The sequence below is a fragment of the Macrobrachium rosenbergii genome, chromosome 45 (assembly GCF_040412425.1).
Source record: "Macrobrachium rosenbergii isolate ZJJX-2024 chromosome 45, ASM4041242v1, whole genome shotgun sequence".
NCBI classification, from domain to species: Eukaryota; Metazoa; Arthropoda; class Malacostraca; order Decapoda; family Palaemonidae; genus Macrobrachium; species Macrobrachium rosenbergii.
The window spans coordinates 29,448,704-29,460,808 of NC_089785.1; the positions used below are offsets into that span (position 1 = coordinate 29,448,704).

Consider the following 12,105-nt stretch of genomic DNA (forward strand, 5'->3'; position numbering starts at 1 on the left):
AAATTCATTCCTGCTCTCTGCCGCTGCTGACGTTTCCTGAAATTCAGGCGTATCTGTTTTATCTTCTGTTCCTTCACATTTATCTTTCATCGCCTTTTTCTATAACCTGTCTCTCTCTCTGAAGGCTGATTTCCCTTTGGAGCTCACTTGGGTTCATTATAGTCTGTTGACTCTGTCCATGAGGGCTTTCAGATGAAGATTTAGAGAATGAAAGAAAGAAAGAAACATGTCAGGTAAGGTTAGTTTCTAAGATATCACTTGGTTGCTCTCCTCTCTGTTGCTTCCTGTAATTGCATAGAATTCATTTACAACTAAGCCATATTATAAAATTATCTGTTGGCTACCTGTTCATGAAATTGGCAACAGTATCCCACCTTTCATTCATCCCACAGGTTTACAAATCAACCCTTGAGATCAACAACTGGATTGCATCTAGCACGGGCGGGCAGGTGCGGACGCTGTACCAGCCAGAAGATCTGGAGGGCATCAACATGGTCCTCGCTAGCACGGGAGTCCACAAGGGCTCTTGGCTGCACCCCTTCAAGAAGTCTGCCAGTCGCTCCCAGCCCTTCTACCCCAGCCTCGACAGCTATATGGACGTGACAACCATGACACAGAAAGGGCATTTTAATTACGGTAATGCCAGCTCATTCTAAGTGGGGAATCCTTTTCCATCCAGACAAGAGCCTTTCTGGGAGGTTTTTCTTTTTGAGGGAACAGTTCATTTCTGAAACAGCAGCCAATTTTTAGGGCAACTGGTCTCTTTAACAGTAAGAGAATTCTAAGTGTGGAATCCTTTCCCACTAAGACAAGTCCTTTCCTGAGAGTAGTTCTTTTTGAGGGAACAATTCATTTCTGAAACAGTGGCCAGTTTTATGAGCATGCAGTAATAAGACAAACTTGTCTTTTTGTTCATGTTGTTTAAGATATAGTTTTGCTAACCACTTTCAGAACATACCCACAACGTTGCTGCTGGATTGAAATCATGGTAGTTTTGTCTTCATTTAGCCCCTCCGCCACAAAAAGTAAACTTCGTCTAAATTTCACCCTAACTTTGACAGGTGAATCAGCAGAACTCGGAGTCCAGATCTTGGAGTTGCCTTACGCAGGGCGAGCAGTCTCCATGTACATTCTTCTTCCTCCTCTGAACAGCGGGGCCGTTGGCATCATAAACACAATGAAGACCCTTAACCCAACAACGCTAGCCCGAGCCCTGGCGGAAATGCAACACGCCGAGATCAGGGTGGTCCTTCCAAAGTTTAAATTCCAGTACGAAACAGATCTAGATCTCAAGAAGGTAGGTGACTATTGTTATTATTATTATTATTATTATATTATTATTATTATTATTGGTGTTTATTGTTACTTTATTCACAGATATCCTTTGTTTAATAGGTGTAACAGATAATTGCTGTTTGTCCTGCTGGGTAAATGGGGAAGGAATCTTGTGAATCTTTTGTCAGCGAGGAATGAGAAGAGAGGGAGTTGATTATAGGAATGGGGGAATAAGGTCACTTCCTGCTATGATTGCTGTGTGTCCTGCTGGATAAGAGGGGGAAATGTCAGTTGAATGGGGAATAAGGTCACTTCCTGTTATGAATGCCAAATGAATCCTTTGTACATTCAGAGTTGGGAAATGAGGTCACTTCCTGTTATGAATGCCAAATGAAGCCTTCACACATTCAGAGTTGGGGAATAAGGTCATTTCCTGTTATGAATGCCAAGTGAAGCCTTTGTACATTCAAGAGTTGGGAAATGAGGTCACTTCCGATTATGAATGCCAAATGAAGCCTTCATACATTCAGAGTTGGGGAATAAGGTCATTTCCTGTTATGAATGCCAAGTGAAGCCTTTGTACATTCAGAGTTGGGGAATGAGGTCACTTCCTGTTATCAATGCCAAATGAAACCTTCGTACATTTAGAGTTGGGAAATGAGGTCACTTCCTGTTATGAATGCCAAGTGAAGCCTTCATTCATTCAGTACACAAGCTACAGACTCACTGGATAGTTGACATTTGAAGTTGCCATTTGCAACAGAACTGCAGTTTGATCGCTTCCTCTTCACCGGCAGGCCCTCAGCCGAATGGGCGCGAAGGACCTCTTCGACAAGACCGAGGCAGACCTGAGCATCTTCTCGCCAACCGGAAACCTGAGCGTGGGCCACATCACGCACAAGGCCTTCGTCGAGATAGACGAAGACGGCGTGGACGCGGCCTCTGCGAAGACGCTCGACGCCAGCAGCTACCAGGCGAGCGGCCCCATGAAGCAGAGGGTCTTCGTCTGCAACCGACCTTTCCTGTTCCTCCTGATGGACAAACTGGCCTCCAGGATTCTCTTCATTGGTGCCTACAGAGATCCCAGGCAGTAGATCTGAAGTAGTCATGTTCCTTGGAAGCATCTGGAATTTCAAGTCAATGGCCCCTGTGGTGGGCTTGTTCCATATGAACAGGGTTTATCGTCTGAATAATAATAATAATGATAATAATAATAATAATAATAATAATAATAATAATAATAATAATATAGGAGTATTCAACCCACCTCCCACACACAGTAGTATTAAAAGTCAAGAACAGTGCCTCATACAGTATACAAAACAGCACATGTTCATCCCACTGTTGCTCAATCATTCTTGACTGGTAATAGGTATAGTAGATTTATTTATATTATTATTATTATTATTATTATTATTATTATTATTATTATTATTATTATTATTATTATTATTATTATTATTATTATTATTATTATTATTATTCAGAGGACGAACCCTATTCATATGGAACAAGCCCACCAAAGGGGCCACTGACTTGAAATTCAAGAAGCTTCCAAAGAATATTAATGTGTTCCTCTGAAAGAAGTAACAGGAGTTAACAGGAAATGCAGCATGAGGAGATCTCAAAGTTAAAAAAAAAATAAATTAACAAATTAATTAACAGACAAAAATGTAAGTTATTGAAACTTCGCTTGAAGTTTTTGAAGTTCCAATTTATGTACTTCAGCTGTGACATAGTGTGTATAATAACTATAAGTGGTAATGACAGTCTTATGTAGTGAAACATCGTAATAGCTTGTGGCGTCACTCAAGCAACTTTCCGGCCAAAATTTGCACCAAATTATCAAAATTTATATATATTCATTATTTTATCTTTTCTAATAAATGGTCTCCTCTCTCTGTTATTCCTGTTATCTTCTGTTACTTCTTTCAATTGAACGCCATAATATTCTTTGGAAGCTTCTTGAATTTCAAGTCAATGGCCCCTGTGGTGGGCTTGTTCCATATAGGTAAGGTTCGTCTTCTGATTAATAATAATAATAATAATAATAATAATTAAGTTGCTGTTTCTCAGAGCACAAACATGCAAGATCTCAGTATCATCAACAGTTCTGAATGTCTGACATAAACTTTGACAGGAAAATATAAAAAGTGACAGAAAGCGAGCTCAGTTGACACTGCCTCTCCTCTACAAACGTAAATCTTGCAAAAGCTTAGCACAATTTGCTATATACTTCAAAAAAATATATACATATTTTCATTTATGGCTGTTGTTGGCATAACATACATATGCATCCACTCGTGTTCACCTAATCAGGCAATTTTCAGCGGACCGAATCAAAACATGGCTCTCAGGTGATATCTGAAGAGGCCTTTTACCAAATGTTCACCAGACTTTGCACCAAGTAGATAGTATCTCATTCTAAGCTGATGCGAATTGGACTTATTCGTGTTCATTAGGTTGTCATTAAAGTCCAAACAGAACAAAGTCCACTTTTTATTAGAAAATCGGGGGCTTGGAGCAAAGTTTGGTGGAGAAATGCAAACATGAAAATACAGGCATACAAAAAGTCCATTTCTGTCAGAAAATCAGGCACCTGGAACAAAGTTTGGTAGAACAGTACAAACACAAATGTCAAAAACATACACAGAGTTCATTTTTGTCACAACAATCAGGGAATTAGTGCAGAGTTCATTTTTGTCACAACAACAACAATCATTTTGTCACAACAATTAGTGCAGAGTTCATTTTTGTCACAACAATCAGGGAATTAGTGCAGAGTTCATTTTTGTCACAACAATCAGGGAATTAGTGCAGAGTTCATTTTTGTCACAACAATCAGGGAATTAGTGCAAAGTTTGGTAACGAAAACATACAAAAAGCCCATTTTTGTCAATAAATCAGGCACTTGGTGCAAAGTTTGGCGACAAAAGCATACACAAAGCCCATTTTTTGTCAAAATCAGGCACTAGGTACAAAGTTTGGTGACAAAACCATACACAAGACCCATTTTTTTATCAAAATCAGGCACTTGGTGCAAAGTTTGTGGTAAAAACAAATAAAAAATCCATTTCTGTCACAAAATCAGGCACTAGGTTCAAAGCTTGGCAACAGAATAAGAAAATATCCCAGAAAATGTGTTTGCATCACATGGGTGCCCTTGTGAAAGAAAGTGACAAGAGAGAAAGTGTGCTTTCACACTTTTCTCAGTCCTGTGTCAACTGACTTTCTAAGGCGGTGGTTCTCAACCTTTTTTTGCCCCATGCAGCCTTTCACCATATGTCAGAATGTTATCCCCACACCCTCCTTTTCCCAAAATTGTCTGCCTCAAAAGGTGCCTTTCAAATCACATGCAACAAAATACTAACACAAACACACAAGCTAGGGGAGAAAGCTCAGTGTGACCTCTCAGTAGCGCGGACCGTTGCGCACTGCGTTTTGTGTGGTCCTAAAGCCAGTTTGAGCCTGCCAATCTGTGATCACAATTTTTCTCCCCCAAAACTCTGAAACCTCTAACTCCTAGGGGGGAATTCCCCCCCCCCCCTGGTTGAGAACCGCTGTTAAGCAGGTGAGGACATCTAAATAGAATCAATCCTAATATTTCTGTAGCTTCAGAAATATCTGAAATCTTAGAATGGGGACAGACACCCCCCTCTTATTATAACCAAAGGCATTATATTATATTTATACAAATCTGAATCAGGTAATTTCTGTTATTTGGAAGAATAAAATGAAAATAAAATCATTTTTATTTCATTTACATTTAAACCAATCTGATATCATTGTTATTTGTGGAAGTGAGAGTAAAATCACTGTTGTTTTTCATTTAAACCAATTTTATACCATTGTTTTTGACAAAAATAAAATGAAAATAAAATCACTTATTTTTTATTCAAACCAATTTTATATCATCGCTATTTTAAAAAATAAAATGAAAATAAAATCACTGTTATTTTCATTCAAACCAGTTTTATATCATTGTTATTTGACAAAAATAAAATGAAAATAAAATCACTGTTATTTTCATTCAAACCAATTTTATATTATTGTTATTTGACAAAAATAAAATGAAAAAAAAATTTTATTTTTTATTTAAACCAATTTTATACCATGGTTCGTTTACCTCCACATAAACGTATTATCAACCTTATACCTTATATTTCCAAAGCGTCACTTGTGTTAACTACAGAATAGGCCTTATTACCATCATTACTCCGATCCATCAGGAACCAATTGACGGGATGCTATCAAATTTGGTTCGAAGAATCAAGAATTAAGTTCTAGAAAACCTGTAGAAGGCTTTTTCCAAAGTCTAATAGTTCATTATTATTATTATTATTATTATTATTATTATTATTATTATTATTATTATTATTATTATTATTATTATTATTATTATTATTATTATTATTTGGGAATATATAAAACACTCAGTCAGTTTTACTGAATTGTCATTGTGAATATTTCCTGCAGTAAATGTATAATTGAACTATATATATACATATATATATGTATATTATATATATATATATATATATATATATATATATATATATATATATATATATATATATATATATATATATATATATATATATATATATATAGAGAATAGAGAGAGAGAGAGAGAGAGAGAGAGAGAGAGAGAGAGAGAGAGAGAGAGAGAGATTGTTAAGCAAATGCCAAACATTCTACCAAAACTGCCTTTTGAGTCACTTAGCATAACAATCACTCGAATCCTTTCATAAAAATCTAAGTTTTCTAAGCTTCCAACTATAATATACCCCTCTACAATGACTAAACTCCCCACTAAACTATAGTCCTCTACACTTACTAAGCTTCCTACTAAACTGTTTGAGTTTAGATACGAAGAATTTTAAGTGCCAGTTTGCTTAAACAGGATCTGTTTTCAAAAAGTTATGGATTATTCAACCATTTGGGGAACCGTTTCTTCATAGGTAAACATACATCAATACCCGCAGTTCTAGACAGTTCGTAGTGGGCGTCGGGCAGTGGAGGAAGGAATTGTCTTCACTATACCCACAGTTTTCGACAGACAGTTCGTAGCTGGCGTTGGGTATTGGAGGAAGGAACTGTCTTCATAATACCCACAGTTTTCAGTAGACAGTTCGTAGTGGGCATCGGGCAGTGGCGGAAGGAACTGTCGTCATCATACCCACAGTTTTCGATAGACTGTTCGTGGTAGGCAGCTGAGGGACTGTAAAAATACCCACAGTCTTTAACTGTTTGTAGAGGGCATTGTCCAGCGAATTCAGGAACTGTCTTCATACCCACAGTCTTCCATATACAGTTCGCAGCGAGCATCTGGGTATCGGGTATTGAATCCAGGAACTGTCTGCAATTAAAAGATATTTTTTCGTTCTGGAGGTAAGTCAATTTAAGTGAGTTTTGGAAAAAAACTTAATGTTTTAACTGTTTTTTTAATGGTGTTTTAAATACACTTCGTAGTGTTGTGTTTTGACCGGTTTAGGTTCGGTTGATAATTTGGAGAATGTGTTTTAGAGGCTATTAAGTCTTTGAAGAATAGTTAGAGTATTTAAAGATTATTTTTTGGTTAGGTTAAAGGAGTTTTTGAAGACTGGTAGGACTGATCGAAGACTCAAGTCTGTTCCAGTATTTTGCAATCGTAAATGGTCTTAATTTTCGTGAAATGGTTCAATCTCTCTCTCTCTCTCTCTCTCTCTCTCTCTCTCTCTCTCTGGTAGGAATGACAGAAGAATTAAGTCTATTCCAATGTTTTGAAATTGTAAATGGTCCAAATTTTCGTGAAAAGAGAATATGAAAGGAGGTACAGTAAAAGGAATGAAAGGGGTTGCAGCTAGGGGTCCAAGGGACCTGCAGAGAACCTTTAGCAATGCCCACAGTGCACCCCGTGAGGGCACTGACGGCACTGCCCCCCCTATGGGGAATGTTAGAATGTTTGAGGTGAATTATGTCATAGAATATTCGTCCAGTCTAGTGATTTAATTAGTATTACTGTATTATAATTATCTCGACTGATTAATATTTTAGTTTTCTGTACAAGAAAACTATTGTGCAGGCTTTGTCTGTCTGTCTGCACTCTTTTCTGTCCGCATTCTTTTCTGTCCGCATTCTTTTCTGTCCGCACTCTTTTCTGTCCGCACTCAGATCTTAAAAACTACTGAGGCTAGAGGGCTGCAAATTGGTACGTTGATCATCCACCCTCCAGTCATCAAACACACCACATTGCAGCCCTCTAGCCTCCTAAAAATAAATTAGTTACTTATCGAATAATCTCTCTCTCTCTCTCTCTCTCTCTCTCTCTCTCTCTCTCTCTCTCTCTCTCTCTCTCTCTTCCCCCACAGTTCCAGTAACAGCCTGCGGCAGTAATGTGGTCGTGGCCGACCATCACAGCAGCCCTCCTGCTCCTGAGTCCTGGAAAGTCCTTCCAGCAATGCTTCACGACGAATGCTTCCAGCCCTGGAATCGTCTCCGAAGCCGAGCTCTCTGGAATCACGGACTTCGGCCTAGATGTCTACAGGCACCTCTTCAGCGACTTCGGCGCCAGGAACCTGGTTTATTCGCCCTACAGCCTGTGGAACGTGCTCGTCCTGACGTATTTCGGGACGCAAGGTAACACCCAGGCGCAGATGGAGGCCGCTCTGCGCATCAGAGATAAGGTTTCTGCGCACGAGATCAAGAAGGGCCTCGATAATTGGTGAGTCTGCGCTTACAGGAGGCCTAGAGGTTAGGGGTGGGTTTGTTTTTTGGTTTAATCTTGCTCTGGGAGGTATATATATGTTTATAAACCTTCTATATCCTTCTATACATTCTAAGCTTTCAGTTTAGAGCAATATCTGACATCCAACTCCACCTATACAAACTTGAAGAAAGAATTGACATAGATTTTGCTCCATGGGTACAGATTTTTAAAAGTTTTCGGAAAATCTCCAGCATTTTCGAACTTCCCTAAAACCTCTGGTGGACTTTGCAGGTACGCCCTCCTCCAGGAGAGCCACCCGGGATACTACTTCAGCGTGGCGAACCGAATCTACTTCGACATTTTGCTGAATGTGAGACCCTGCATCAGAAACATCTTCCCTGAGGAGCTTCAACTGGCTTACCTGTTCAATGTGAGTAGACAGTCATTCAAGATGTGGCCTGGATTTAGTAGCCTACCATTGATCAGGCCTCAGTGGTTCCTTCCAACCCCACTTACAGGCCAAAAAATGTTGCATAAGTGTTGCAGAGCTACTGGGCAACTATGAGTATCTTAAGTCATGCAGGAAAGATAGTGTGTCACTTAACACTTCGTAAGTAAAACCACCCTTATAAATCACTCTTCCCCCACTTAACAGGCCATAATACACTTAAATCTGCTCCCCTTGCCCCACTTACAGGCCATAAGTGTTCTGTATAAGTATAGAAAGCTCTTGAATGGTGAATGTTAGGTAACATAGTCTAAAACTTTTAAAACATTTTATGAGTAAAACCACACTTACAAAGCCCTCTTTCCCCCACTTAACAGGCCATAACACACTTAAATCTGCTCACCTTCCCCACTTATAGGCCATAAAAGTGTTCTATATAAGTATGGTAAGCTCAAACCACACTTATAAATCCCTCTTCCCCCATTTACAGGCCAAAATTGCTTAAATACCTCCCTCCTTCCCCCACTTAAAGGCCAATAAAAGTGTTCTATATAGGTAACAGTCTAAAACTTAACACTTTTTATAAGTCAAACCACACTTACAAAGCCCTCTTCCTCCCCACTTCACAGGCCAAGAGCACAGCCAGATACATCAACGACTTCGTGGCGAAGGTCACCAATGGCTTGATCGAGGAGATCGCGTCCCCCGAGGACGTCCGGGACTCCCAGGTGGTGGTGGTCAATGCGGCCGCCTTCGTCGGGAGGTGGAAGTACGAATTCCAGGCCCAGAACAATTCCAAGATGCTCTTCCAGGTCTCTCCAGACCTCAGCGTCTCCGTGACTGTCATGAGACAGTTGGGGGTGTTCAGATATGGTGAGAGAGATTTTTGATAGGTCTCTCTCTCTCTCTCTCTCTCTCTTATACCTGTTAAGTACTTGATTACTTGACAAGTAACAAGGCATTTGCTCTGCTTTCAGGTTAAAGACAAGTAGGCCTATGTACATTTTCAGAAAACATTTTCTTGGGTCTAAAGTTAGACAAAGATAGCCTATAGCAGGCCTAAGGTTAGACAAAAATAGACTATAGTGAGCCTAAGGTTAGATTAAAATAGACTATAGTAGGCCTATGTACATTTTCAGATAAAATTTTCTTAGGTTTAAAGTTATACAAAAATAACTATATATATAGTGTAGGCCTATGTCCCAATTTCAGACTCAGATTTCTGCAGTAACCCTAAGGTTAGACAGACAAAAATAGACTATAGTAGTCCTGTCCCCAATTTCAGACTCAAGATCTTCAGTAGCCCTAAAGTTAGACAAAAATAGACTACAATAGTAGGCCTATGCCCCCATTTTCAGACTCAAATCTCCTCTTAATCCCCACCAACAGGGGAATCCGATGACCTGGGGGCCAGAATCCTAGAACTGCCTTACACCGGAGAGCAGATCTCCATGTTCCTCTTCCTGCCTCATCCCCCACAGAGGAGTCCTCCAGCAGGAGAAGGCGAGGATCCCCTGGCCAACATGATCAGGAACTTCGACGGGCGTTCCCTCAGGGAGGCCATAGAGGCCAGGAACCTCGACCTCCGGGAGGTGGACGTGGCTCTGCCCAAGTTCAACTTCTCCACGGAGATAGGCCACCATCTTGAGAAGGTAGAAGGGGAAGAGGAGGGATTGTTTGTAATGTGTAGGCCTATTCATTTGAAGATTGTTACATTAACAAACCTCCAGAGGGAATGGATAACTTGTAGGCCTATTCATTTAAATATTAAAATCTTAACTTCAGAAGTCAGATGATATTGTGTAGGATTATTAATTTTAATGCATAAAACTAAAAACATTACTGGATAATGTTAGTGTAGACCTATCCATCTGAACACCAAAATGCCCTTTTAATAAAAACCTCTTCCTCCTCCTCCTCCTCCTCCGCAGGCCCTCAAAGGTGTGGGAATCATCGACCTCTTCGACGCAGACAGAGCCAACCTGACGGCGTTCACCATGAAGCGAGGACTGAAGGTCACCCAAGCCCTCCACAAGGCCTTCCTCGACGTCAACGAAGAGGGCACCGAAGCGGCTGCCGCCTCCGCAGTCGTGGTGTCTTTCAGGTCAGCCGTAGGAGCCCAGGACCAGAGCGTGTCCTTTCACCTGACGGAGCCCTTCGCCTTCCTCGTCTACGACAAGGACACGAGGAATCCCCTCTTCGCGGGGCACGTCAGGAATCCCCTGGACCTGCAGAAGACAGCGTTGTGAGGGGGAAGATGCCCGGTTGGCTTGGGGCCTCTTGGAGGTCTTCGGATTGTGTTCTCAGAGGGATCCTTAGGATTATGTCCTGTGAGAGGTCCTTACTGTGTCCTCAAAGGGATCCTTAGACTTATGTCCAATCACAGGTCCTTAGATCCTATGTCCTCTCAGAGGTCCTTAGAACCTATGTCCTCTCAGAGGTCCTTAGAACCTATGTCCTCTCAGAGGTCCTTAGATCCTATGTCCTCTCAGAGGTCCTTAGAACCTATGTCCTTTCAGAGGTCCTTAGAACCTATGTCCTCTCAGAGGTCCTTAGAACCTATGTCCTCTCAGAGGTCCTTAGTCCTACGGTTTTAAAAAGTATATATATTGATTTTCTCTGTTTTTATAGTTTAAACCTTAATTTGTATTAAATAAAAACATATTTTAACTTTTGTTTAATTCCAAACTCAGATATTCAAAAGTAGGCCTATTTAACCACCTGTTTATTATATATTACTACACCAAAGTAAACATCTGGGTATATTGAAAATAAAAACTGTTTAAATTCCAATAGAATTTTGCCTTTGAGGGTACAAAAAGTATTCGGGTATTCGAAAATAGGTCTATAGTCTCCTGTTTTTTATAAACTTTGGGATACTGAAAATTAATATAAGAAAATTAAGAACAATTTAAGGATAATATTTAAGATAGGTCTATCAATGATGAAGTGTTCTGTAATTTAGCTTTTTAAACAATTTTTTTTTTTACAAATTTATGCTCTTTTCAAGAATACAGTATTTAAAATAAATCTTTTCAAGAATACAGTATTTAAAATAAATCTATCAATGAAGTTTACTTTGGTTTAGCATTTTTTTTTTATAGAAAACTCAAATATTTAATTAGTAGCTAATAGGCCTATAGTTCTTGTTGCTGGGTAAACTTGAATCAGAGTAAAATACAATTGATGAAAATTGAGTTATGTTGAATCTAAAATTATCAATCTTTTTACAAATGAATTATATAATTTTGAGGTTAAAAATATGCATAGAAATACTTTAGGGCTCTGAAATCCTCTCCAAAAAAAAAAAAAAAGTTGAGTAAGGCCTAGGCCTCTAACCTTGTGGAAAGACGAATATATCTGTAGGCCTAAATTAACTTTGATTTCATTATCCAATCTGCGAGGTAGCTTTGGACTTTGTGTGTCCATTAAAATATGCATAAAAATACATAAGGATTTCTCTCTGAATTAGGGCCCTCAAGGACTGGAATTCTCTCTCTCTCCAAAAAAAAATATATCTCTCTCTCTCTAAATTAACTGTTTATTTCAAGGAAATTATTCAATACGTTTACCAGTGTGTCAATCGTGGGTGAAAATTCTCTATTGCATTTTAAATGGTAATTTAATATTTCTCTCTCTCTCTCTCTCTCTCTCTCTCTCTCTCTCTCTCTCTCTCTCTCTCTCTCTCTCTCTC

The 12,105-nt window shown here is 39.4% G+C and overlaps 2 protein-coding genes across 2 annotated transcripts; both read left to right on the top strand.

The window, feature by feature from the left end:
• Positions 1 to 226: 226 nt before the first annotated feature.
• On the top strand, positions 227 to 2,411 carry LOC136829996 (serine protease inhibitor 88Ea-like). The gene is made up of 4 exons (XM_067089170.1): positions 227 to 238; positions 393 to 636; positions 1,062 to 1,297; positions 2,073 to 2,411. The coding sequence occupies exons 1-4, from the start codon at positions 227 to 229 to the stop codon at positions 2,367 to 2,369; spliced, it is 789 nt and encodes a 262-aa protein (XP_066945271.1). The 3' UTR covers positions 2,370 to 2,411.
• A 3,834-nt stretch (positions 2,412 to 6,245) lies between these two features.
• LOC136829835 (serine protease inhibitor 42Dd-like) lies at positions 6,246 to 11,081 on the top strand. Its single transcript, XM_067088814.1, has 7 exons — positions 6,246 to 6,666; positions 7,626 to 7,978; positions 8,255 to 8,393; positions 9,041 to 9,284; positions 9,801 to 10,063; positions 10,343 to 10,797; positions 10,906 to 11,081. The coding sequence occupies exons 2-6, from the start codon at positions 7,650 to 7,652 to the stop codon at positions 10,658 to 10,660; spliced, it is 1,293 nt and encodes a 430-aa protein (XP_066944915.1). The 5' UTR covers positions 6,246 to 6,666; positions 7,626 to 7,649; the 3' UTR covers positions 10,661 to 10,797; positions 10,906 to 11,081.
• Positions 11,082 to 12,105: the final 1,024 nt, after the last annotated feature.